Here is a 27,307-nt window from a genome sequence, read left to right as displayed (position 1 = left end):
CCTCAAAGACAATAAACCACACCCAGATATAACTAAGTAAAAAGCATTATTTATTCCTTTGTATTCTGCCAGCATGGTTAAAAAACACTAACCCATAAAAACAACAATGAAGCCATCAAAAGGAGGGGACCCCTCGATACTGAAACTTGTATGCAATATGTTCAAAAATTAACTTTTCACTCTATAAACATATTACTATTATAATAATATAGTATCGCTCTATGAGCATGACATGATAAAGTAGTGTGGATCACAATTATGGTTCTTAGTAAGGCCAGGCTTTACTGGATTTAACTTATAGAATTAATCACAGTGATGTTTAATGAATGTCTTTAAGTACTTCTAGACCCCAGCATATGTAATCAGTGTAGTGTGTATGCTTAATTCGCACACTCTCTAATGCAGATTTAAGTAGCATAAAGGTAGTGCCAAAAGTTTGAACAGAGTCAATAGCACGTGCAGTATTTGAAGCAAGTCATTGAAAACTTTTAGATGCTAAAATCTGATCAGCCTTACATATATATTTATTTCCTGCACTGAAATGCAGTCACATACATGTAGTTCACAATCCATTGTACTTATACTTATTGCACACCCAGTGATTCAGATTGCAGTCATGTACATATGGTGCAGAATCTGACCAATATTTAGCATGTCCTCTGCCGCATCCAATCACTTCACACCGGGTTAGCATATGGAAAGGCCTAACTAACACAGAATGAGGGGGCCCACATCTTGGGACATACTGCTCCTTGATGTCCGTTTTGCTACAAGAGTAGTGTCCTTAAAGGAAAAGTAACACTAAAAAATTTTAAGTAAATAATCTATTCTACCCTGCCCCAATAATTGCCCTATCCTGCAAACCATTTAGTATTTTAAATGCTTTATCAGAAAATACCTGTTAAAACTTGGCTTCTTGTCATTTGAAAAAAGGCGATAGGCCGATGCAGGGGAAACATCCACTATGTGGCGATCAATTGATCAATCCTAGCCTGACTCTTTCCTATACAGAAGGAAGGCTAGGCTTGATCAATTGATCGCTGCATAGTGGATGCTTCCCCTGCATCGGCGTATCGCCTTTTTTCAAATGACCGGAAGCCAAGTTTTAACAGGTATTTTTTAAAAAGGCATTCAAAATACTACATGATTTGCAGGATAGGGCAATTATTGGAGCAGGGTAGAACAGATTTTTCACTTAAAATTTTTTAGTGTTACTTTTCCTTTAAGAGGCCACATGGCCTGAACTTCTGCATTCTTAAAGGGAAACAAGGTGACATCACTGTAAATAGAGATCCGTTGCTGTGGCAAAACGTGTTATTGCGGTGTGAATAACTTCCAATATTACTTAATCCACTCATAATTGTATGTGTACTTGTCCAGTCACGACTCCAAAGGGCAATATTCAATAATATGTGTCTCCAAAATTACACAAATCTAGTGTGGAGACCATTCATATCACTGTGTATACATTGGATGTTGAATACTGATACATCTGCAATAACAAAATCCATATTCAAGGTTAACAGCCTAATCTAAGTATAGCAGATGCACCCAAGTTACAAAAGTATACAGTGAATAGTACGTCGTGTTAACCAAATTCATATTAAAGTGATACTGACACTATAAAACTACTCTTCAAAATATTAGTGTACATTAAAAGTTACCTATAGGTTATGTTGATAATTTTTCCACTGATAGGCCAGGTTTTGTAAGTCAGGTTCTGGAACTTAAAGTGACAGTTTTGCCAACCTGACCATCCGGATCTTACAGGTAATGTGAAAGCATTGAGCAAATACTTTTATGGCAAAATTATAAATAGCATGCAAAGACAATGTTATGATAGATATAAAAATAAAAAGTATCTCTTTGATAAAGAAACATGCATTCTGCCAGCATAATATTTTATTTATTAAAGTAATAATCTATAAGTAACCAATAGTGGTAGATTTCCTCTTCAAAATAGGTAAGTCAGCCTTAATATGTGGTTTCTCAGCCCACAAATCGTAAATATCCCAGACAGCACTAGTCTAAAAAGTAGTCCTATAAATTATACCCAGGGTTCACAGATAAGTGTAAGAATTTTTCATTTATACCTGACAGTAAACTGGTTAGTTTTTTTATTAAGCATAATATTAAGTATCCATGCTTTGAGCTAAGGAGGTAAATCATGGCTTAACCATGATAAATCATGGCTTAACTCCTATTTTTTGAGGTAACACATTTTAAAAGCAATCCATTCTGAGTGCTGTCATTTATTCTGGGGTTATGTAAGTGGGCCAGATAGGGATCTTTTCTCTGGTTAACAGAATAGCAAATATCAAGAACCTTGTGTATTGGTACACTTGATAAAGGGTATTAACCCGAAACATGTCGTGTTACCACTACCCATAATAAATGTTTTGCAGTTAATCTGCTGGAGCTTTTTTTCCTAATTTTGGATTTTTGCACTTGTGTATTTCTGCCATTCATGGTTATTGAACCCTTTGGCAGGCACAATATAAGGTTGGGAAAGATGCACAGGTACACTTATATGCTAAAGTCACTTTTCTCTTTCAGGCAATACTCCTTAAAATGTGATATGCCAATTTGTATTTATTTGTTATCAGAATATAATCTGATACTTGTATATAAAATAAAACCTTAGATTATAATACATTTTACTTTAAAATATATCAGGCTAGGAAACTTGTATTTCTTATGATATTCTTTCATCCTACAGGGTTGGTTAGTAGATCTCATCAATAAATTTGGCACATTAAATGGGTTCCAGATCTTGCATGATCGGTTTATGAATGGCTCGGCATTGAATGTCCAGATCATTGCAGCTCTCATAAAGTAAGAATTAATTTTTCAGATTTTGATACTTGGATCAACATATAAACATTAAAAATAAAGTACAGTCATGGCCCAAATTGTTGGCACCCCAGAAATTTTTCCAGAAAATCAAGTATTTCTCACAGAAAAGTATTGCAGTAACACATGTTTTGCTATACACATGTTTATTCCCTTTGTGTGTATTGGAACAGAACAAAAAAAAGGGAGGAAAAAAAGCAAATTGGACATAATGCCACACAAAACTCCAAAAACGGGCTGGACAAAATTATTGGCACCCTTTCAAAATTGTGGATAAATAAGATTGTTTAAAACATGTGATGCTCCTTTAAACTCACCTGGGGAAAGTAACAGGTGTGGGCAATATAAAAATCACACCTGAAAGCAGATAAAAAGGAGAGAAGTTCACTTAGTCTTTGCATTGTGCATCTGTGTGTGCCACACTAAGCATGGACAACAGAAAGAGGAGCAGAGAACTGTCTGAGGACTTGAGAACCAAAATTGTGGAAAAATATCAACAATTTCAAGGTTACAAGTCCATCTCCAGAGATCTAGATTTGCCTTTGTCCACAGTGTGCAGCATTATCAAGAAGTTTGCAACCCATGGCACTGTAGCTAATCTTCCTGGGCGTGGACGGAAGAGAAAAATTGATTAAAGGTTGCAACGCAGGATAGTCCGTATGGTGGATATGCAGCTCCAAACAAGTTCCAAAGAAATTCAAACTGTCCTGCAGGCTCAGGGAGCATCAGTGTCAGCGCAAACTATCCGTCGACATTTAAATGAAATGAAACACTATGGCAGGAGACCCAGGAGGACCCCACTGCTGACACAGAGACATAAAAAAAGCAAGACTACAGTTTGCCAAAATGTACTTGAGTAAGCCACAATGCTTCTGGGAAAACGTCTTGTGGACAGATCAGACCAAGATAGAGCTTTTTGGTAAAGCATATCATTCTACTGTTTACCAAAAACGGAATGAGGCCTACAAAGAAAAGAACACAGTACCTACAGTGAAATATGGTAGAGGTTCAATGATGTTTTGGGGTTGTTTTGCTGCCTCTGGCACGGGGGGCCTTGAATGTGTGCAAGGCATCATGAAATCTGACGATTACCAAAGGATTTTGGGTCACACTGTAGAGCCCAGTGTCAGAAAGCTGGGTTTGCGTCTGAGATCTTGGGTCTTCCAGCAGGACGATGACCCCAAACATACGTCAAAACACCCAGAAAGACCAAGGTTAAATGGCAGAGCGACATACCAGACCTGGATGACGAAATGTGGGAAGATGCACTCGATCAGATTCCCGAAATAACAATGTCAGCCCCACAGATTAGCAAAGATATACCCTCAAACGTCAGACTTATGTCCCAAATGTAATACAGCAGTAGGCTCGTTTCTCCATGTATTCTGGGAATGTCCAGCCATTCAACAACTATGGTCAGCAGTATTGAAATATATCAATGAAACATTGGCTTTACCTAACATACACTCCCCAAAGTTATGTTTACTGGGGGTGCTAGAGGACCTTGGGCTATCGTTATATCAACGGTTAAGCTATTTGCAATTGCTATTCTATGTTAAAAAAGCCATTTTGCTAAACTGGAAATCGACATCTGCCCCCTCGCTTACCTTTTGGAAAAAACTAGTCAATGACGTGTTACCTAAACAAAAATTGGTCTACATTTCCAGAGGCTGTCCAGCCAAATTCAATGCAGTGTGGGATACCTGGTTAAATGCACATATTAAATAAATCCACCTGGCTCGCTAAAGCCTTCCCTTTCTTTTTCTTTGCTCTCTTTCTCTAAACTGTTATTTTTCTGTTGTTAAAATGTTTAAATCCTAAATAAAAAAAAAAAAAGGACCCAGAAATGGATGGCAACAAAGTGCTGGAGAGTTCTGAAGTAGCCAGCAATGCGTCCAGATCTAAATCCCATTGAACGTCTGTGGAGAGATCTTAAAATTGCTGTTGGGAAAAGGTGCCCTTCCAATAAGAGAGACCTGGAGCAATTTGCAAAGGAAGAGTGGTCCAAAATTCCCAGTGAGAGGTGTAAGAAGCTTATTGATGGTTATAGGAAGCAACTGATGTCAGTTATTTTTTCCAAAGGGTGTGCAACCAAATATTAAGTTAAGAGTTTTGTGTGACATTATGTCCAATTTGCTTTTTTCCCTCCCTTTTTTGTTCTGTTCCAATACACACAAAGGGAATAAACATGTGTATAGCAAAACGTGTTACTGCAATACTTTTCTGTGAGAAATACTTGATTTTCTGGAAAAATTTCTGGCGTGCCAACAATATGGGCCATGACTGTATATTGCATTTGTATTATGTAAGAAATTCAGCATTTTCGAAAATATTCTGTTCTTGCTCTATTGCTTTTAATTGACCGTTTGCACTTCCTTTCAACATGAGCTCAATGAATAGGGCTTTTGCTGAACACACTGCGTGGAGAAGGGAGGGGTTTGTTTGGTTATAGGTAGCCATACACATTCAGATTTTAGTCTTATTCCGATGAATGTTCAGATATCAATCGTATGTTTAAATGCAGCGATCTGAATCTAACATTCAGACTGAAATTGTAGGATAAAGCAAATCTGTAGAATGTTCTGAACATGAAATAGTTGGCAGACACCAATTGTACAAAAGTGACTTCCTGGAAATACATTGTTGGTCCCCCAAGGATATTGTCAGAGATACAATATATGCGCATATTTTGTCATTATCTGACTGAAATTTTTTAACCTAACCTGGCCAACTAAATGACCACTCTCCACGGTACAAAATTATAGATGTATACTGTCCCTTAAATCTGGTTGTCGGACACCCCACTGCAAGCCTGTAAATGTATTTGATACTAATAGCAGATGGCATAATGAATTGAAGCAGTCTAGGACATTTAGTGGCATTAATAGCTGTGATCAAAGTACTTGTGTCATAGCCCTTATTTTATTGTGTAGAGGCATCTATTGTGTGCTGACCAAATTATTAGCATGCAATTTAGGCAGTTTTTAAGGTCTGAAAATATGTATACAGAAAGTCACTTGGGGGTAAAGCAGTATAAATAACGAAATTTTTTTTTTTTTTTTTTTTTTATAGGCCATTTGGACAGTGCTATGATTTTCTAACCCTTCACACAGTCAAGAAATATTTCCTTCCAATCATAGAAATGGTTCCACAGTTCCTAGAAAATTTAACAGATGATGAGTTGAAAAAAGAAGCAAAGAATGAAGCCAAAAACGATGCCCTATCCATGATAATAAAATCCCTAAAGAATCTAGCTTCTCGAGTACCAGGTCAAGAAGAAACAGTCAAAAACTTAGAAATATTTAGGCTTAAAATGATACTTAGGTAAGTTTTAGCCTCTGCATGTATTACTTTAGATCATTAACCAAAAGTCTAATATCAATAGTATAAGGGTTTTTCTTCAAGTATCTGATTCTATCACTTTTTTGAAGGGATGCACAGAATCCACTATTTTGGGATTCGGCTGAACCCCCGCTTCCTTCGTAAAAGATGTGGCTGAATACCGAATCTGAATCCCAACTCACATACGCAAATCAAGCTACCAAAGTGTTGAAAAGAACTGTGCGCGTTGAAAAATTCTTAACTTCTGTGTGACAAAAAGTCACATGATTTTAAGGATTCAGATTCGGTTCGGCCAGCACCATGGGTTCTAAAAAAAAAAAGGCTGAGTCTTGGCCGAATCCTGGGTTTGGTGCATACATACTATTTTTGTGTGTGCTGTTTTATCACATAACTCTTATAATATATATATATATATATATATACACATACATACATACACACATACATACATATACATACACACATACATACATATACATACACACATACATACATATACATACACACATACATACATATACATACACACATACATACACACATACATACATACACACACACACACTTACACACACACTTCAGGTTGTCAACCAGCTTCTGAAAGTTATGTGCCTTTTAACGTCTGACTACTTGCAGATGCTTACCCTTACGTTGTTGATTTACCTTTTACGGGCACTCAAGTTGTCAGACACCCCCTCTCACTTCCTGGGGCATTTTTAAGTTTAACTTTGAAAACTATGTATTGTGCTATTACCTTAAATTCTTATGGTGCCAAATATATGTGCCGTCTAGAGACCCCAATATGTGAGCTTCAGTTAACTTTGCTGTATTCCAAATTGTCTTTAGTATTGCTGAAACATGACTTTAATGAGTCGCATGACTGGGCAGTAATTACAGTAAGCTATACTTTGTTTCACATGGTAAACAAAAGGATAAATAGCAAATGGAGGGGGTTGTCTGTATGTTAAGCATGATCTTGCTGTTCTAGATGCATGATGTATTACATTTTAATATCACCTACATTTAATTTATTTATTTGATTAATTTTTTTTAAAATCTATTGCAGGTTGTTACAAATTTCTTCCTTTAATGGAAAAATGAATGCACTTAATGAAGTCAACAAAGTAATATCTAGTGTATCATATTATACGCACAGACATGGCAATCCAGAGGAGGAGGAATGGTTGACTGCAGAGCGTATGGCAGTAAGCTTCTTATATTTATTGGACTATCTGAACATATTTGCGCCAGTTATGTTCATGTGAACCAATACTGTGTAGGATTGTAGTAAGCTTACCATGGTTATTAGTTTTTGTTACTCTTCTGTAAATGTGCAACATAGTTTTTCCAGAATAAGTCATGTAAGGATATAGTCAGAGCACTGATTTGATGTCCCAGAGTCTAAAGCTGTTATTAGGTTCAAAGTACTGCTCTGTTTTGAACTTGGCTAGGAGGCAGCCAGGCATGGAGAAGCCTTTCTATATCACCTGTGGCATCAGTATCCATCAGTGACTCGATCATGCTCTAATCGACAGCAGTGACTGGATCATACATATAGTTTGTTAGTTAATGAAAAGCTAGACCTCCTTTTTCAAAAGATTGTGACTTTGCTGACACAAACTTGTATGCCTTGCTTCATCGTATTGCCACTTTTTTGTATTTAGGGTCTGCAACTTTCCTAAATATATTAAGTATGCATTTTCAATATGGTTAAAGTTATTTGTAATTATAACTGCTATTGGATTATGTGTATATCTGTCCCTGTCTATTTACTGCCCTGGAGGTTCTGACTTTTGCCACATTTTTTCTAGAGAGACTAGCAATGCAAAGTGGACAGAAAATTGCAGTACGTTTAAAATAACACTGAAACCACTAGACATATTTCATCCATGTATATTGAAAAGGAGCTTAGCGTAATTTTTTGTGTTTACACCTCCTTTAAGCTATGGGCAGGAGGTGAAAACCCCCATACATGGGCAGAGTTTCTCTGCCTATTATCGCTTTTAAAAAGCCATTGTAATAATATTCCTCATCAATAACTTAGAGGCTCCTTAAAATAATTCAAATGTAATGGCTGAATTCCATCTTGAATTTACATATTTACCCTTTTCATGCCTTTCTGTACATATTAACCCTTTTCATGCCTTTCTGTAATTAAATTTTAGGAATGGATCCAACAAAACAGCATCTTATCTATAGTTTTGCGGGATAGCCTACACCAACCACAGTATGTAGAAAAGTTGGAGAAGATTCTGCGGTTTGTCATAAAGGAAAAAGCATTAACGTTGCAAGATCTAGACAATATTTGGGCAGCTCAGGTACAGTGATTTTATTTTTTATTTTCAGGGAACTATACTAAAACTGTACTAATTGTAATTTATTGAAGTCATTTGTCAAAAAGATTTATAATAAATTAAAAACTGGGCTGTGGAGTCGGAGTTGAGGAGTCGGAGACAATTTTGGGTACCTGGAGTCAGAGTCGGCAAAAAATGAACCGACTCCAACTCCTACTAAATTTAAATGGAAATTAAAAAAAATAAATAAAGCAAGTTTAAATGTCCCAATTCACAAACAGTCATAATTAATTACTTCTCTGCTATAAGAATAAGCCCAATGCACGCAGTGCATAAACTAACACGTTGAGTGACCATGAAGCATGCTTTTCATTGACTGTATGAATGTATAAAATACATTAGCATATTAAAAACAGAGGAGTCGGAGTCGGAAGTATAAGAAACTGAGGAGTCGGAGAATTTATCTACCAACTCCACAGCCCTGATTAAAAATGTGCTGTTTGCACCAAATGGACCTTTAAATGTAGTAGAAAAGAGACTGTGCTATTTCATGGGAAACTGCTGTTTTGTTGATTATTTTTAATCTGTGGCTTAAACAAAAGTCTTTCATTTATAAGCCTATTTAATGTTTTAGTGCTTATTGCTTGCCACAGTTATATAAAAATCACACAAAAATGCCTGACGTTGTTCTTCATTACCACCAGTGGGAACTGTGGAAAATGGCAGCATATGGGAGTTTTATGTGATTCTCTTTTGAACCTATGTTCAGAGTCTCCTACCATTGGCAGATGATTAGGGGCATTTTAGGGAAGGCATAAGGGCAAAACATGTGTGAGGCTTCATCCAGTGGGGAGTTTAAAGTTTTGGCAGGTGGCTTATCCTGAAGGCCAGTTACGTATGGTTAGATTTGGGGATAATTTCATACTTGGATAAAAGTTTAACCAAGCTTGTACTTTAGTGTAAGATTTGGGGTGAATAGAAGTTTGGAATAAATATACTCATATACCAGTGTGTTTTTCCTGTGCCTCTAATCTTGTTGGGTACTGGTGTCGTCCCTGACCTAAGGAATACAAACAGATGTATTATAAAGGAGATATATAAGGATATATAAGGTTATATATATAAACATATGTATATATAAATTTTTATTTTTTTAAATACACATACAAACGAGTATAGGACCTGTTATCCATACTTTAAATAAAAAGAGTAATTTAAACATTAATAAAACCCAATAGAGTTTTTACTCCAATAAGGATTCATTATAACTTTAGTAAAAATTTTTTATCATATAAAAAAAAAATGACTTGAAAAGGAATCAATTCCTCTGAATGAGAGATGGCCTCTTCATAAGTCACAGCTTTCTGGATAATGGGTTTCAGATAATGAATCCTATACCTGTGTGTGCATGAGGGATATTTTCACATTTTAAACAATTTTAACAAAATGCTAGTTTACAAGCTGTCTCTACAGATAAAACAAATGTTTTATCATGCAAAGTAAGACTTCTATCAATACATGATATAGATATATATATATATAATATGGACAGCACACGCATTAAAGTGCAAAACATGTATTAAAAAATCATATTCCTACTGTACACAAAAAGCGACGTTTCGAGCCCGGACGGGTTCTTCCTCAAGGCTTGTAGGCAGTAACTCCATATGCATACTCCTAAAGGAAGCTATTTATAATCCACAAAGGGGAAGTGACCACATAATATATCATAAATACATGGTACAGGGTTCCATCCCCATTTCAGTGATAATACAGTTTATCATATATGCAAAGTACAGGGTTCCGTCCTTGTCATTATTTATAACATAATAGCAAAGCTATAATATCCCATTATGCAACAGCACTTTTCCATCTCAATTATACCAAATCCTTTAAATTTTAAACAAACAGATATAAATTATAATCTTTATTGAGTCCATTTGGATGTAGGCATTTTAGCCTTTTGATCCACCATACCTCCCTCTGTTTAAGTCTTAGTTCCCGATCTCCCCTCCCCCCTCTTTTGTGGGGCAACTCCCTCCTAAACAGTATATCTTATCTGTTCGGGGTGTGGCCTTGTTCTTTAAAATGTTTTTATAGTGGTAATATACTATTCCCCACATTAATTGTGGATTTATGTTGTGAAATTTGAGATTTTACTGAACTGTTTCTCCTACATATATCTTTTTACATTGACAGATGATGGCATAAACCACATACTGGGACAAACATGTAAAATGTCCCCTTAACTCAAATTTTTCGCCTGTCGTGGTATGTTGGAATACTCTTCCCCGCATCACATATTTGCATTGTTTGCAAACTAAACAAGGATACATTCCACTTTGGGAATATCCAAAAACTCGCTTGGTATCCTTACAACCTCCTCTGGAGCAACTTGCAACCAATATTCCTACCCCTTCTATAAGAAATTAGTGGGGGCGACATAAATTCCTTTATTTGTGGATAGGCACCTCGTAAGATGTGCCAATGTTTGCGCAAACTTAACTAATTATTTGTCTAAGTTACATTTCTTTTTAAAGATGTGGGTTTCTTTTGTTTTTGTTTTTTTTTTTAGGCAGGCAAACATGAAGCCATCGTAAAGAATGTCCATGACCTCCTTGCAAAATTAGCTTGGGATTTTTCTCCGGAACAACTTGATCATCTGTTTGATTGTTTCAAGGTAAAACATTTTAAACATTGATTTTATCTTTCATTCAGTGGCAATAAGTATGTTTGTTTTTTTTTTTCTTATTTTAAGTTTTTCTGATTTTAACTATGATAAAATCTTGGTATGTAACAATCTAGCTGAGTGACCTACTATTTTTTTTGTTCTAAGCTAGGAGATTAGCAAGTACTTTATGAATACATGTAAGGATACTTTCATAAAAGCTCTATACACAGAGAGAATTTTTGTATGAAAATGCATGCTTTAGCATTTTGAGGCTGAATTGTACTCCGTATCACTGAAAGCAGGCTGATGCCATGTCTGCCTGTGGATCTGCTTTTCTCTGCCTGCATTCCCCTAGCCTTTAGGTTCTTTCCTGACATACTGTTATTTTATTTTGGCATTTCTTTGCTAAAGTGGAGCTAATTTAAACAATCGGTTCTGTGTGTCCTTTAGACCAGTGCTGTCCAACTGGCGACCCCCCTCTGTGTGGCCCCCCACTTGTCTGGCTGCTTTGATGGCTTACCTTTGTGTAAGCTTTAAATGGTATCAGTACTGTGATTAACTGGCCCCCTGCATGGTTCTCACCTCAGATTCAGGCTGTAATCCCCCTGTATTGTTTAAACATGTAATCCCCTGTGTTGTTCACACCTTTTAATCTTTGCATTGTTCACCCCCTGCATTGTCCACACCTCGGGCTCAGACTGTAATCACCCACATTGTTCCCCTGTTCACACCTCAGACAAGACTGTAGGAGCAGTAGAAACCCATAAACAATCCCTGCATACTACAAAAAGAACATATACTGAGGTGGTACTGCAAGTAAAAAGTTTTTTAATATATAGTTATTGTGCAAACTGTAGGAGCAGTGCCAGCATTGTGTCACTGTATGCTGCCTGTGTGTGCCATACACACAGGGTAGGGCAGGCAGAGTATGGCACAAACAGGCAGGGTAGGGCAGGCAGAGTATGGCACACACAGGCAGGGTAGGGCAGGCAGAGTATGGCACACGCAGGCAGGGTAGGGCAGGCAGAGTATGGCACACACAGGCAGCATAGGGCAAGCAGAGTATGGCACACACAGGCAGGGTAGGGCAGGCAGAGTATGGCAGGTTTTTGCTGTACTACAACCATTAATATGGGTATGGTCATGTGATAACATAGGTGTGGTCCATAAAAATGGCTGTAATACTGTCAGTTGTTTTATCCTGTAAGTATTGCTGTGGTACTTTGCTCATTGTTAAGTATCCTATTGCAGAGCGTTGCTATTATGGTCTAAAAATGGTGTTTATTTACTATTCCCCAACACTGTCCATTATATTTTTTGTGGAAAATATTTAATGTTTTAAGTTCAAACATATTCTTTAACATATTCTGCATGTCTAGGCAAGTTGGACAAATGCAAGCAAAAAACAACGTGAGAAGCTTCTGGAATTGATCCGAAGGTTAGCAGAGGATGACAAGGATGGTGTAATGGCCCACAAAGTTTTAAATCTCTTGTGGAATTTGGCACACAGTGATGATGTACCAGTTGATATCATGGACCAGGCACTAAATGCCCATATAAAAATTTTGGATTATAGCTGTTCGCAGGTTGGTAAAGTAGGTTCACTTTTTACATATAATTTTTTTGTTGCATGTTTCTTTTCTAATATTTCTGCTTTGCTCTGTATCCCTTTTTATTGTTCAATATTATATAAGTGGTCCTTTTCTTCCATACATACTTTTTGAAATGAGCTCATTCAGTTGGGCTTTGTTTGGAAAATGGGAATAGACTCTAGCTGAATTTTAGAAAATGTTTAGGCAGTTTTTCTGCATAAGCCCAACTGAATGAGCTCTTGTCAATAAGGGGGGGGGGGGTTATTTATGTATTCTGCCTGCTTGTCTTTTGATGTTGTTCTACTTATTTTCATTTTTGTTTCCCTTTGTGTCTCTGTGATTTTACACTTACTTGCGAAGGACCCTCTTTTAAATTGGTTATGGGATGTATTTTTGTTTGTAATCTGTATGTTTTATATATACACCCATTTGTTTTACAGTGCTGTGGAATTTGTTGGCTCTTGGTAACTACATGTTATGATATTTATAACAATTACATACATAATTATTGGATAGATAGACAACTACCTGTACACAGGAACATAACATTTCTGTTTTGAGGCTTGCACATATTTTATCTTTTTTGGGTTTTAAAGTGTTACAAAAACCCTTAGCTATTCATATTTATGATCTTTTATTGTTGTATCTAAGGATGTGTGAAATTAAAAAAAAAAAAAAAATTAAGTGCAAACTTTCTGAAGAATTACAGACATGCAGAAATTGCTAACTTCAGTTTAGACTTGTAGTTTGGTAGCATTGTGAATTTATCAGAAGGTATACTTTCTAAATTTAATTGCTTTCTGGTAAAGGACAAGTGTAAGGTTTGAGTCAATTTTCAAAAATTTCATTTAAAAAAGCTGAAGATAGAAAAGCTTTTCAGTGTTGTAATTTTGGAGTAGAAAGACATATTTACTCATATTGACTTGTTTAGGGGGAGGGGTGGGTATAATGTTATGTAATTAGATGTATGTATGTAATGCATAAGAGGGCCCACTGCCTGCAGACCACATTCAGGCCCTATTTATTACATGTTTAAAGTGTCAGTCTACTGACCTATGTATAGGCTCAATATGTCAATCGGTTCAATGAAAAGTGGTTGAACTGGCAGATAGTTTGTCCCTTTGTATGTGGACACTTTAGATCCTCCATGGATTTGCTGAATTACATTTTTCATGTTCCATTCCCTTTGTTTCTACACAGATTCTTTGAAAGAAATGCTGGTTCAGTCTGCAATTTTAGATTTGATTAAGCAGCAATTGTTTTCTTACTGCAGTTTGGATAGAAAAACCTTCGAATCTAAAGCATTTCTCTCTTTCTAATTCCATTATAATAAACCATGTTTGTATCTGTTTTGTAAATTGGACATAATTAGCCTGCATCATAATGCAGCCGGTCGCTGGGTTTTTTTATAGTCTGTACAAGCATTCACAATTCTTCTGTAAATATCAGGTGTTTCCAGCAATTCTGGTGGAAAATATGACTGTATAGTGTTTTTTTTTTGTTTTTTTAAGAAGAATATATTTCTTTGATTCCTTCCAGTCACTTAGAGGGACTATCCCAAAAATGAAAAAAATGTAATTTTAAGCTTCATCATACTGAAATAAGAAATGTTCTTGCAAATTCTGAACTGTGTTTAAAATAAGTTACTCTTCACTCTCCCCCATCTCAGCATCTGTCTCTGTATTCTCTCCTCGCAATTGGGGGGGGGGGGGGGGTCCTTTTTCCACAAAGATGGTTTAGAGCTCACTCTTAATCTCTGTCTCTCTACCTACAAGCAGGATTTGTGCTTAAGTCAGTTATCTTCATAGATTTTGTTTGTGCTGGAATCGGTTACTTGGGTTAGCTGTAATATACCTGCTAGGAAAGGGAGCCCCCACTAAAAGATGTGTTGTTTCTAACTGTCAATCAAAATCTGACACCCAACTCTTATATGAAGAGAGAATGAAAAGAAACAGATGCTGAGAGTGGGAGAGTGAAGGTAAACTTAATTATTTCAGAGACCGTTCAGAATTTTTAATTGATAATAAAAGTTTCTTCAGTATACTGAAGCTTATTTTACATTTTTATTTTCACAATAGTTCCCCTTTAATTCATACATGTATTTTTATATACCGTATTTAGAGTTTCCCCCTCATTATATCTGAATAACGTATACTTTTTAAATTGGAAGTCCTTCATAGTTAGTAGTAGTTAAATGGTTTTCAGCATTATTTGGCCCATTATATAAGCAACAGAAATTGAAATCGCAGGTTTCACAAATTTTACTTCAGTTCCATGAAGCAGTTGTTTTTCTTATAAATGTTTGTCTTGTAATCTCTCTTTTCAGGATCGAGATACTCAGAAGATTCAATGGATAGACCGATTTATAGAAGAGCTTCGCACAAATGAAAAGTGGGTAATTCCTGCACTTAAGCAAATTAGAGAGATCTGCAGTTTGTTTGGGGAAGCACCACAGAATTTAAGGTAATTAGTTGATCATTTTAGCATTAATTGTTTAATTCATTGTTTGTATGAACAGGTATGGGACCTGTTAACCAGAATGAATGCTTGGGACCTGGGGTTTTCCAGAAAAGGGGTCTCTCCATAACTTGGGTCTCTATTAAACCAGATAGTATTATTTTTCCTGCAAAAAAAGATTAATTATACCTTAGCTGGGATTGAGTGCAAAGTGCTGTTTTATTATTATAGAGAAAGGGGAAATCATTTTTAAAAATTAAAAGGAAATCTGTAGGAGATGGCCTTCCCTTAATTCGGGCTCCTTTCTGTTTAATGGGTTTCTGGGTAACAGATCCCATAGCTGTAATATGTCCCAATGGATAATACTAAAAAGAAAATTGACATTTTAAGTACTAACTGCCTCCCTGGTTCATAAAATTTGCTGTGCTTACACACAAAGTTTGTGCACACATACATTCTAAAATACACCAGCCAAATAACTGGACAGAACTGTGCTTTAGTTACACATTTCTTTCTGTTACAGTTAGAGCTGCATTATTTCCTGTCAGGTGGTCCACACAGCCCATCACAAAAAAAGGAGCATTATTCCCTGATATTTAGAAGAGTGTTTGATAAGATACTTGGATAAGTCATTAATGATGACATAAATTATCTGTTTCTTTAAATATTTATTCTAAAGATATAATCTAATTTTAAGTTCATAGGCTCTTGTTTGCCAGCTTGTCATACTCCTATTAGTGGTTGGCGCTTCTAGTATAAACATAGCAGAAATGCTGTAGTGTAGTCATATAATGTGTGTAAAGTAAATGACTTAGCCCATTTACTATGTTGATTTCTTTTTGTAGAATAATGGCAGCCAGTTACGTTACTGAAACTAAATTGCAAAGAACAATTTCTTAATGTAGCATTAGATAATCTTGTCTGTATTTGCAGTCAAACTCAGCGCAGTCCTCATGTGTTTTACCGTCATGATTTAATTAACCAACTTCAGCACAATCATGCTCTTGTTACTTTGGTGGCTGAGAATCTCTCTTCATACATGGACAGTATGCGACAGTACTCGAAAGGTAAGCTTTTTTTTCCTCATGTTTCTGATTTTGGAAGTACTTTTATTGCCAACTAACATTAGAACCTATTCTACACAGAAAGGATAAATACTTTTTTTCACATTTCAGTAGGTGTTTAGAGGGCTTTTTTTTGTGAGAACATTATTTGCATTGCAGAGGAGGCTCTGTATTAAAAAGGAAGACTTGATTGCTTCTTTTGCTTTTCATATCCTATCATGGAAATTTTGCATTATGTGCCAAACAGTAGAAATTGACTACTCTGTTTGGGCAGTGAAATTGAGTAAACAGTAGGAACAAGTGTTCAAGCACTAGCATTAGTGTTCTGATGTATTCTCAACCAAGTACTAAAAGGAAAGTAGGTACTTAAATCTTTTGACCAATGGGTTGGATTTAACTGAGTTTTTTTAATATTAGTTTTTATTGCAATCTAATCCAGTCTATTGATATTGGTTGATATACTCAACTAATAAAAATGCATACTCAAATTATTTCAAATGTTTACTTAATTAGGGTTTACAAAACCCCACAAAAACCCTGCACACCAGAAAAAACTTCCCCAGGGAGGTATTTATAATTAAAAAAAAACATTTTATGATACAGAAAAAAAAAGTATCAAACTTTAAACATTGTATATGCATCAAAAAGCAAATAAATACATACCCCCAGTGTAATAACTGAAAAACAAGATATGAAGGCAGATACTCTGGATGAGAGAATACCCCAACGTTTCGGCTCAAACGCCTTTGTCAAGGGAGCTCCAGGAGTGCCCTCAATTTCTCTAAATTGTATACTTAATTAGGGTTGACAGAATTTTTAATTTTTATCAAAGGTTATCGCAACCATTAAATGGTGCATAAGAGAATTTATTTAACTCTGCATTTGTCCAGTTCCCTAAAGCCTTGATCAGTACTTCTTAATATTGTGAAAAGAATTACAGTATTTGTGCCCAGGGCAATGATTTAGCGTGCTTGCCTGTATCCTAGGCTGAATAGAAAAGCACTACCAGGACCAGAATTAGGGGTAGGTAGCAGAGGCATGTGCCTATGGTGCAATCATGGTTGCAGAGCCCATCTGCCTGGTTTCTTCATGCTCCTAAGGCAGACCCTTTTCTATTAAGCCTAGGATACTGGAATTGTATGCTTTTGTTATTACTTTTAGATCATTATCCTTTTGGGAAATTTTAGAGCGTCTGTTAAATTTGTCACCAGAGAATAATAATGCATTGGTCTTTATTCTCAGAACATGGAGAATATGATCCACAAACTGTGAGACCAGGAAGTCGATACAGCCATGTACAGGAAGTCCAAGAAAGGCTAAACTTTTTAAGGTGTGTTTGTCTTGTGTGCTTTAAATGAATTGTAAATTTTAAGATATTGTAATATTTGTAAGTTTATTAGTTGTTTCCAATGTTTTTGTTTTAAAAGAAGAGCACTTATTCTGTGTATAGAAAGTAATGTCCTACAAAAGTGAAGAAGCAAAAGGCCATAAATAAAAAAAACTAACCTCGGTCTTCATTTAAAATGCAAATGACTAAAATTACTATCACCTTTGTGAAGAGGGCAATGTTGATTTCTGTGGTCATTTTAACTAGAAACTGTATCTTATTTTGTACCTCCTAAACCCTGTATGTATTTGTTGTGTCCATTATTCATCTTTCATAATACAGCTTTTTACTAAATGCATTATGGTAATATGACTGCTTTATGGTATTCTACAATGCTGTTCCACTCTAATAAATTAAAGGGGATGCAAAATAAAATTGCCTCTCAAACTGTAAATGTAAGCAATTTTCTAATATACATTTATTACAAATATTCAATAGCTATAGTTATTTGTAAATATAACTGCTATTAAATGTAGTATCTGTCTGTTCTTTTGTATTGGCTGCCCTGGTGGTTCTGGAAACCATGTAGAAGTCTGCTTATGGACTTGTGAAGAACCATTCAAGATGGACTGCTACATTGTTTCAAGAGACAGGGCTAGCAGTGCAGAAAGGGCATGGAAACACTAATTTCAGTTGCAGTTCCATTGATCGTTAACTGTAATATAATTTGATATTTTCCCCGACTGCATGTTGGAAAGTTTCTTAGAATAAAATTTTCATTTAAAAAAGCAAAGGGGGTTTACATCTGCTTTGCTCTTTTTGTAACTGATAGAATCCTCTTATTCTTTTTAAACAGTTTTAGCTTTAGAAAATCACATACTATTTTTGAAGCATCTTAATTTCTACCAGCAGTCCTGATGCCCATTAAATCATGCAGTGATCCTCTGGTCTACTCCTTTACTCTGATACAATTTCTAGTTTCAGTCAATATGAAAGCACAAAACCCACCAGTGAATAGTCTGATTCACATCATTGGGTCACAAGACAACCTTGCTGTGATCCAGGAATTTGGATGGTGTAGGGCAGTGTTGTCCAGTGGGTGGCCCATGGCCCTCCCATCTGCCTGGCTGCTTTGACTGCTTACCTTTGTGTAAGCTATAAATGGTATCAGTACTGAGATTAATTGACCCCCTGCACTGTTCACACTTCATATTTAGGCTGTAACCTCAGTATTGTTCACACATGTAATGTCCATTGTTCACACTTGTAAGGCCTCAGACTCAGACCCACATTGTTCACCTGTTCACACCTCAGACTGATTGTAGGAGCAGGGCAGGCATTGTGTCACTATATGTACTGCTGTACAAACTGTTCAAAAGTGGTCATGATAGGGTTCCCTGTCTCTTTCCCTTCTCTGCATGCCCTGCTCTACCTGTGTGTGCCATACTTTGCCTGCCCTATGCTGTAGGGATGTGTGGACCAGCCCAATACCTGCGGGTCAGATGGGTTTGTGCCGACCTTAGCACACTATTTGTGGGTCACTCTTTTGCCTGCTTTCCCCATCCGTGACCTTACACTCCTGGCTTGCAGCTATTGGATTTATAGGTGCCGCGCCCCGCCAATGAAGTCATAAAAAGGGGGGGGTGGGTGAGTGGGGTACTGTAAATAGAGGGGAGAAGCTGGGTTTAGGTTGGGAGTTAATGCTTTAGGGTCTGGAGGAGTGGGTTGAGTTTTTCTCTACCCTCATATTACTACTTTGCTGCCAGTGTGTGCCATACTTTGCCTGTCCTATGTTGCCTGTGGGAGATGGTGTGCTCCCACCTTTAATGTGGGTATGGTCTTAAAAGCTCTTGTGACAACATGGGTTTACAAAAGGGGAGTGGTCAAAACTGACTTCCATTATCGGTCCTGCACCATGTAGGCCAGAAAAATATGAATAAATATTCATTCTTTTTGTGATTTTTGTAATATTATATTTTTATAGTATTCTATTCTACTTTTATATAAAAAAAAATATGTAATTTGCATTTACTGTTTTTTTTTTTTTTTTGTTTTTTTTTAATTATCTTCTATTTACTTTATGGTGCTTACATGCAGGTTCTTACTGAAGGATGGCCAGCTTTGGCTTTGTGCACCGCAAGCAAAACAAATATGGAAGTGCTTAGCTGAAAATGCTGTCTACCTTTGTGACCGTGAAGCCTGTTTTAAGTGGTATTCCAAACTCATGGGAGATGAGCCGGACTTGGATCCTGACATAAATAAAGATTTCTTTGAAAACAATGTTCTGCAGTTGGATCCTTCCCTCTTGACAGAAAATGGCATGAAATGTTTTGAGCGTTTTTTCAAAGCAGTAAATTGTCGAGAAGGAAAGCTTGTTGCAAAACGGCGAGCTTACATGATGGATGATTTAGAACTCATAGGACTTGATTACCTTTGGAGGGTAAGCACTTACACCTGATAGCAATTTTTACCTGAATGGTTTGTATTAACGGCTGGCAGGTAATGTTTCTGAGAGATGCCCAGAACTGTTAGAAATAATAGACAAATAATCCTCTTTACGTCAAAACCATGAACTACTTCGACATAAATTGTAACAAAAATGTTTTCGGAGCTGCAGTCTTAATGCCAGGGTCAGTGGCTCTGACACCCAGATATCTTTTAATTGTAAGTTAGAAAGAAGGTAGAAGAGGAAGATAAATAATTAAAGGAGTAGTTTAACTTGTACATTTGTTTTCAGATTGTATACAGTTTGACAATTTTTCTAATATGGGTCTGTTATCCAGAAACCCGTTAACCAGGAAGCAATGAATTAGGAGAAAAAGCCCATTTTGAACAATTCTTATTTTTGAAAATGATTTCCTTTTAATAGAACAGTACCTTGTACTTGATCCTAACTAAGCTGTCACGGGCGACTAATCTCCCGAACTACCATCCCACCGGCGAAAATGTAAGTCTGCTCAGCGTGTGCCATCCCACCGGGGACTTACATTTTCGCCGGTGGGATGGTAGTTCGGGAGATTAGTCGCCCGTGACATGGGAGATTTGTCGCGGGCGACTCATCTCCCCGTGTGCCAGAGCCCTAATTAATATTATGACCCAAATTAGAGAAATATCCCTTATCTGGAAACCCCAGGTCCCAAGTATTCCAGATAATATTTTGTATCCATGCACTGAAGTTTATTTTTTTCCTTCTCATGTCTCCCTGGATCAGCTTGGTGATGGGTGGGGTTGCAACTCTTTAAACTGTTATAATTTTCTACATTAGTTGATTAATTTCTATCTTTAGGCCTCAAGATTAGCTGTTGTAATTGATACAGTTGTTGCTAGTACTTTTCTTAGCAGAATGGAATGTAGCAAACTGTAACAGTTTAGAAGCTACAACTGGAGTGCTGAGCTACACTGAAACACCAAAGAGATGAACAACAAAGTTTTAAAGGAACAATTCTATATAAAAATAAAACTGGGTAATTGGCTGTGTGAAATAAAAAAAATTCTAATATAGTTAGACAAAAATGTGATCTATAAAGGCTGTAAAGAGCAGATGTCTAACATAATAGCCAGACTACTAATTCCTCATAACTGGGGGGGACATAACTGCTCAGTTAGTTTAAGACCATGCAGGTCAAAAAGTAAGCTAACTAAACAGTTGTGTCCCATAGGGCCCCCATCAAGTCAATGATTGCTTACTGACTGGTAACTGCTCAGAGAGCTGTAACGGAGAAAGTAGTGTTCTGGCTATTATGTTAGACATGCTTTCACTCCAGCCTTTAGACATTACATTTTTAGTTGCTTTCTATTTTCTATTACATATTTCCATTTATCTATTTTACCCAGTTTCATTTTTACATAGAACTGTTCCTTTAAAGGAGTGGTTTACCTTAACATAACTGAAGCTATTTCATTTGAAATGATTAGTTCATTTTAATAAAATATAATGTGTCTCTTTAAGAAAATGGCTACTGTTTTAGAAGAAATTACCTCTGAAGATAGTGTTTCCGTATAGGGCAGGAGTCAGTGGAGGCACCAGGGGAGGGGGTCGCTGACCCCTTTCTGAACAAGCCTGTGTCAGCATGCTAAAGCTCTGTGTAACACTGAGTACTGGCAGTAGGAGCTTATAAAGCTACTGCGCATGTCTGCTTCCTGTCTCTTTCTTCGCGTCTCTCCTCTGATTGGCTGCTAAAGTTATTAGGACATAACATGATCTGCTGCTGCTATCTTCTGCTATGAATGTTTGGGGAGGGAGGGCAGAGCAGGGGGGGGGAACTCCCATGTGACTCGCACTGCAGACAGAAGAAATGCTCCTCCTCCCTGAAAAGTGTGTAGATGCCTTTGCCTAAACTGAAGTGCTTACTCGGACACTTAGGGGCTGATTTACTAATCCACGAAGGCGTCCGAATGCGTTTTTTTCGTAATGATCGGTATTTTGCGATTTTTTTCGTAAATTGTTGCGACTTTTTCATAGCCGTTACGACTTTTCTTGGGCCTGGTTGGAGCTGCAGAGTGCCATTGAGTCCTATAGGAGGCTTCCAAAATCATGCAAAGTCTGAAAGTTTTGCCCGCCGTTTACGAGCGCTCAATACGAAAAAGTCGCAAGTTGTAATGGCTACGAAAAAGTTGCGACAATTTACGATAAAGTCGTAACGGCGACGAAAAATCGCTAAAAATACGAAAAAGACGCAAAATGTTCGTTTCCAATCCAAATCTTTCCCATTCGAATTCGTGGATTAGTAAATCAGCCCCATAGTCTTTGCATGGCAAATATTTTCATAGTCAGGGGAACATAATCTATAATTTTTTGGGTAGCAGTGAGAAAAGGTGGACAACCTTTAACCTTAGATTTTAGAGAAATTATCAAATAACAGAGTAACTGAAAAAAAGTTATTTTTGGTATACTATCTGAAATCTATTTAAGTTAAAAACCCTTAACTACTAAAGACTAAAAGTAATTGTAAAATTAAAAAGTTGGTAATTGGATATTCTATAATCACTCTTTAATTTTAACTAAATAGTATATTGACAAGGCTAGAGTACTTCAATAATTTTACTTAGTGCATTTGTATCCGAATTTAAGGTGTCCTAAACATCTTAACATGTCTGTTTCATCCCAAAGTATTACCTTTATAGATAATGTGTGTGTTAATTGTTGTATAATTAGTTAGTGAGGTTGGCATAAAGAGCTCAAGATGTTTGCAAAAGTAAACATCCCAGATTTTTTCTCACCCTTTTTTTATTTTTTATTTTTTGTTGTTGTGCAATATATTTCATATCATTTTGTGTGATTTCATATTCTTTTCTTTTTTTATATAAAAGTGTTAGTGTGTAATATAATTCTCCTTGAAAAATTATGTAACTTGCATATGCTGTTTTCTGAATTATCTGCTTTTGTTTACTTAATTGTTGTTTACATTCAGATTCTTACTGAAAGATGGCTAGCTTTGGCAAAATAAATATGAAAGTGCTTTGCTGAATATCCTGCAATGTAATTAGCTTTAAAAGCTGGTTCATCCTGATGTATTTTAACCTGAATAAAACCGAGTTCCATTTTTCTTGTTTGTATAGGTTGTCATTCAAAGTAGTGATGACATAGCAAGCCGAGCAATAGATCTTCTTAAAGAAATTTACACAAACCTTGGGCCCAGGTTGCAAGTCAATCAGGTAAGTTTACATTTTTTTCTGTATTTTTTTGCCAGCAACAAGAATATATCTTTCATGGTTATAAACAAGAGAAAAGGAAACTTGTCATTGTTAAGGGTAAGAACACATAGATGTTTTGTTGCCCACACTAAAGCACCACCTTCGTCATTTTTACATAATTCTATGTTTTGCTTACAGTGATGTATCATAATGAAAAGGTATTTTCTAGTGTTGTGTTGGAGACAGTTTAGTGCAGACTGGAAAATGTTTTGTGTTTTCTTAATCTAACTATTGTGTGGCCTGCAAAAAAATCATTAAGTACATAGTCTTTGTTATTTTCCATATAAGTTTTTATTGTAGGCATTAAAGTGGATGATCCACCTTTTGCAAAGATAAAAAGTAAGTAAAAGTATTCTCTTACCCTGGATCTGTCTTCTGTAGAGAAGGTGGGTCACTGACCATCTCTTCCACTACTTAAATGTACAGATCTGCAGTATGGAGTAAGAATCTGCGATACTTTCAGAAACAGCAGTGTTAAAATGTAGTACATAAATCTGTTCCCCAGAACACAAACAGGAAGCACATGGAAGAAAAGTTAGCATATTACCATATCTTAATATTGAGGGGTTCCATGAGATTTAATTAAAGGATCTTTATATTGATTTGTATTAATTTCATAAGCATGTAGTAAAGCATGTTTTCTGTCTTAGAGTTCAATAGCGTATGTTGATAAAACTTCTCTCAACAAGGTTTTGCTAAATTCTTGTAGGTTCTCATGGCAATTCTTGCTTAATTGCACCAGTGTTGTATAATTCCCTTACATGGGTTTAGCTTACAAATGTATACAATGGGATATCAAATGCAGGGCTATGTACATTTTGTATGACTGTAAATCCTTATAGATGGACAACCATACTTTTGATGCCTCATTGTATAAAACTTTACATTTAAATTTGGATTTTGAGAGAATACAGTAATATATGCCTGCCTACATGCCATGTATTTCTTGAATGACTACATTCTAAAACACCTATGAATTTAAATTTTGATTTTGTTATTTTTCCAAAGGTTGAGATCCATGAAGATTTCATTCAGTCTTGCTTTGATCGTTTGAAAGCCTCATATGACACTCTCTGTGTACTAGATGGTGACAAAGACAGTATTAACTGTGCAAGGCAAGAGGCAATTCGTATGGTCAGAGTATTGACTGTCTTAAAAGAATATATCAATGAATGTGATAGTGACTACCATGAAGAGCGAACAATTCTTCCAATGTCAAGGTTTGCTTGGATTAAATTGTTTTCATAGCTTTATATTTGCTTCATACTTTATATTAAACATTTTATAATTTTCATAACTTGATTCATAGAGCAGTTAAAGAAAAAATCTTTAAATCGTTGGGATTTGGGATTTCTTTATACATTATTTTCTTAAAGATCAATGCAAAATAAAAGGTTTTCTTTTTTGTTTTTATTAGGGCATTTCGTGGAAAGCACATCACTTTGGTTGTAAGGTTTCCAAATCAAGGGCGACAAGTGGAGGATTTGGACATATGGTCTCACACAAATGACACAATAGGTTCTGTTCGCCGTTGTATACTTAATCGAATCAAAGCAAATAGTGCACATACAAAAGTTGAACTTTTTATTGGTGGAGAACTAATAGATCCTTCAGAAGACCGAAAACTGATTGGACAATTAAATCTCAAAGATAAAACTGTAAGTAAATCTGGAATGGATATGCACATGACATTAATCTCAAGCTGTAATAAAACAATAGAAAGTTTAAATTATATTTTAACTGCTTAAAAGTTTTATGTTGACCTAATCTGGCTTCAAGACTTCAATTAGTAGTTTCCATACAGACTAAAAATTATATATTGTTTTTGCACCCCCAGTCCTTAAGCCACATACAGGATGCTTGACATGTCAGGTTCCCCAGGATGCCTTCATGGCTGCAGGGAGGTAGGGAGGTTAGCCTTTCCATCTGCCTACAACTTGAGTCACTGCATTAGCCAGGGTGTTGGCTCCATGCAGGCCCATGGAAAGACTGTTTAGAGCTTAGGGGGGCTCATTTTCAGCCTGAATTTATTCTCAGGCCAAGAATAGGCCCAGTGTTGCTGTAGCGTTAGCTCAAAACAGTCATCCAAAATATCCATATAAATACTTAATGTAGGCAGATCCCTAAAAGATACAAACTGAGAAAGGGTATAGAAGAAAGACCCTTATCCTTAAGTTAACAGATTTATGTCCAAAAAAAACTTTTTAGGCTAGTGCCACACAGGGTGGTTTCTCGGCCTGTGGATAAACGCAGGCCAAGAATCTCTCTCTTCACTTAAAGGAGAAGGAAAGGCAAAGTCACTTGGGGTTGCCAAAATGTTAGGCACCCCCAAGTGACTTAAATCGCCTACCTTTTACCCCGGGCTGGTGCCCCTGTTCGGAGAGAACAGCACCAGCCCCCGGGGTATCTGCAGCGCCTCCTTCAGTGCGCCCGCATGCGCAGTAGAGTGAAAAAGCCGAACTTTAACAGAGAAGTCGGCTTTTCACTCTACTGCACATGCGCCTGTCGTTTAGTCCTTTCAAAACGAAGCCGGAAGGAGGAAGCGCTCGCTACAAGTACCCTGGGCTGGTGCTGTTTTCTCCTAACAGGGGCACCAGCCCGGGGTACAAGGTAAGCGATTAAAGTCACTTTGGGGGTGCCTAACATTTTGGCACCCCCAAGTGACTTAGTCTTCTTCTTTAAAAATATTGCTCAAGTATGCAGTTTCAGGCTGAAATACGCTGCATTTGTCTGCACCAGGACCACAGCGATGTTTCTGGGTGCACACACAACTTGCAGATTTTTAACGCAGATAGACAGATTCTCTGCTTGTATGTATCCACAGGCCGAGAATCTGCCATGTGTCATTAGCCTAAAGGTGGCCATACACGGACCGATTTTTTACTTACAAACGACCGATTCCCGAACGATCCGATGCTATCGTTAAGTTATCGTATAGTTGGTGGTGTACGAACGATCGTCGGCCCACTAAACGAGCCGACATTATCGTCCCCAAAATCGATCGGCCAGGTTTAAAAATTTTGGTCGTTTAACGATAAAATCTGCCAGTTGGTGTGAGTGTCAGACATTTGTCTTTCAACGATTGTTCTCTGCGCATGTCACGATTGCCAGCAGCGGAAGTCAACGACATCGATCGTACGTAGATGTACGATCGTAGGTATTTTACGATAATGATGCGACAAAATCTTTCCCGAATTATCGTTGCCCGTGGATGGCATATCGTATGGGAACTCGATCGCCATACGATCGTTTGTCGATATAATCGTTCATCGCACAACGAGCGAAATCGCCTCGTGTATGGCCACCTTTAGGCCGAGAATCTGCTGTGTGGCACTAGACTAACACCAAAGTTAAAAGGGTCTGAAGTTTCTCAGTACTTAATATAAGAAATGTATCACTTTTCAAAATAAAGGTATGCCTGGGTGTTGTATGATAGCATCCAAGAGAAGGCACAGCACTTACAGGACCTGTACAGGAATTATAATTTATTTGTGAAGATCAATGTCTTAGTCACAGATTCTTGATAACTGTCTTAATCTGTGACAGAACCGTTGATCTAAGCAAATATATTCTCATTCATTTCTACCTTAAGTCCTGGGAGTGTTGTGCCTTCTTTTGGAGAAGAATATAAAGCAACAGACCATCTTTTTTTTGTGCATAGAGCAGTCCTAATCATTTATTTCCTTTTTCTCTCACAATAGCTTGGGGGACACAGGGACAGTGGGTATAGCTCCACCTGCAGGAGGCAGGACACTAGGAAGGTAATTAAAAAAAAAAAAGAGAATGCTCCTCCCTCTCCAGCTATACCCCACAGAGCAGCCAACTGAAGCTCAGTTTTTTCTCCTAGTGTTAGTAGGTAGGACCAGGCTTAGTCTGCCTGCATCTAGGTTCAGAAAGTCCAGGATTAGCCTGGACACCTGGGGGGGCTGATCTAGACCTCAAGCAGTAGGTCCAATTCACATCCTACCCCCACCGCTGGATTCCCCTTGGGGCCACTAAGTCGCTTCGGCGCG

At 37.0% G+C, this 27,307-nt stretch overlaps 1 protein-coding gene across 6 annotated transcripts in view; it reads left to right on the top strand.

Annotated features, from left to right (window-relative positions):
* Positions 1 to 27,307, top strand: part of usp9x (ubiquitin specific peptidase 9 X-linked) — a 115,518-nt gene that overhangs the window by 34,446 nt on the left and 53,765 nt on the right. For 5 of the 6 annotated variants that reach the window (XM_031895726.1, XM_031895724.1, XM_031895722.1 and 2 more), the window contains 13 exon segments: positions 2,720 to 2,835; positions 5,926 to 6,177; positions 7,262 to 7,400; positions 8,361 to 8,513; positions 11,065 to 11,169; positions 12,540 to 12,755; positions 15,079 to 15,215; positions 16,143 to 16,276; positions 17,516 to 17,603; positions 19,698 to 20,040; positions 23,160 to 23,255; positions 24,303 to 24,514; positions 24,712 to 24,952. In XM_031895726.1, coding sequence (XP_031751586.1) covers positions 2,720 to 2,835; positions 5,926 to 6,177; positions 7,262 to 7,400; positions 8,361 to 8,513; positions 11,065 to 11,169; positions 12,540 to 12,755; positions 15,079 to 15,215; positions 16,143 to 16,276; positions 17,516 to 17,603; positions 19,698 to 20,040; positions 23,160 to 23,255; positions 24,303 to 24,514; positions 24,712 to 24,952 — 2,232 coding nt within the window. 6 annotated transcript variants of the gene reach the window in all.

The sequence above is a fragment of the Xenopus tropicalis genome, chromosome 2, assembly GCF_000004195.4.
Source record: "Xenopus tropicalis strain Nigerian chromosome 2, UCB_Xtro_10.0, whole genome shotgun sequence".
NCBI classification, from domain to species: Eukaryota; Metazoa; Chordata; class Amphibia; order Anura; family Pipidae; genus Xenopus; species Xenopus tropicalis.
This window is presented reverse-complemented; position numbering and strand designations above follow the sequence as displayed.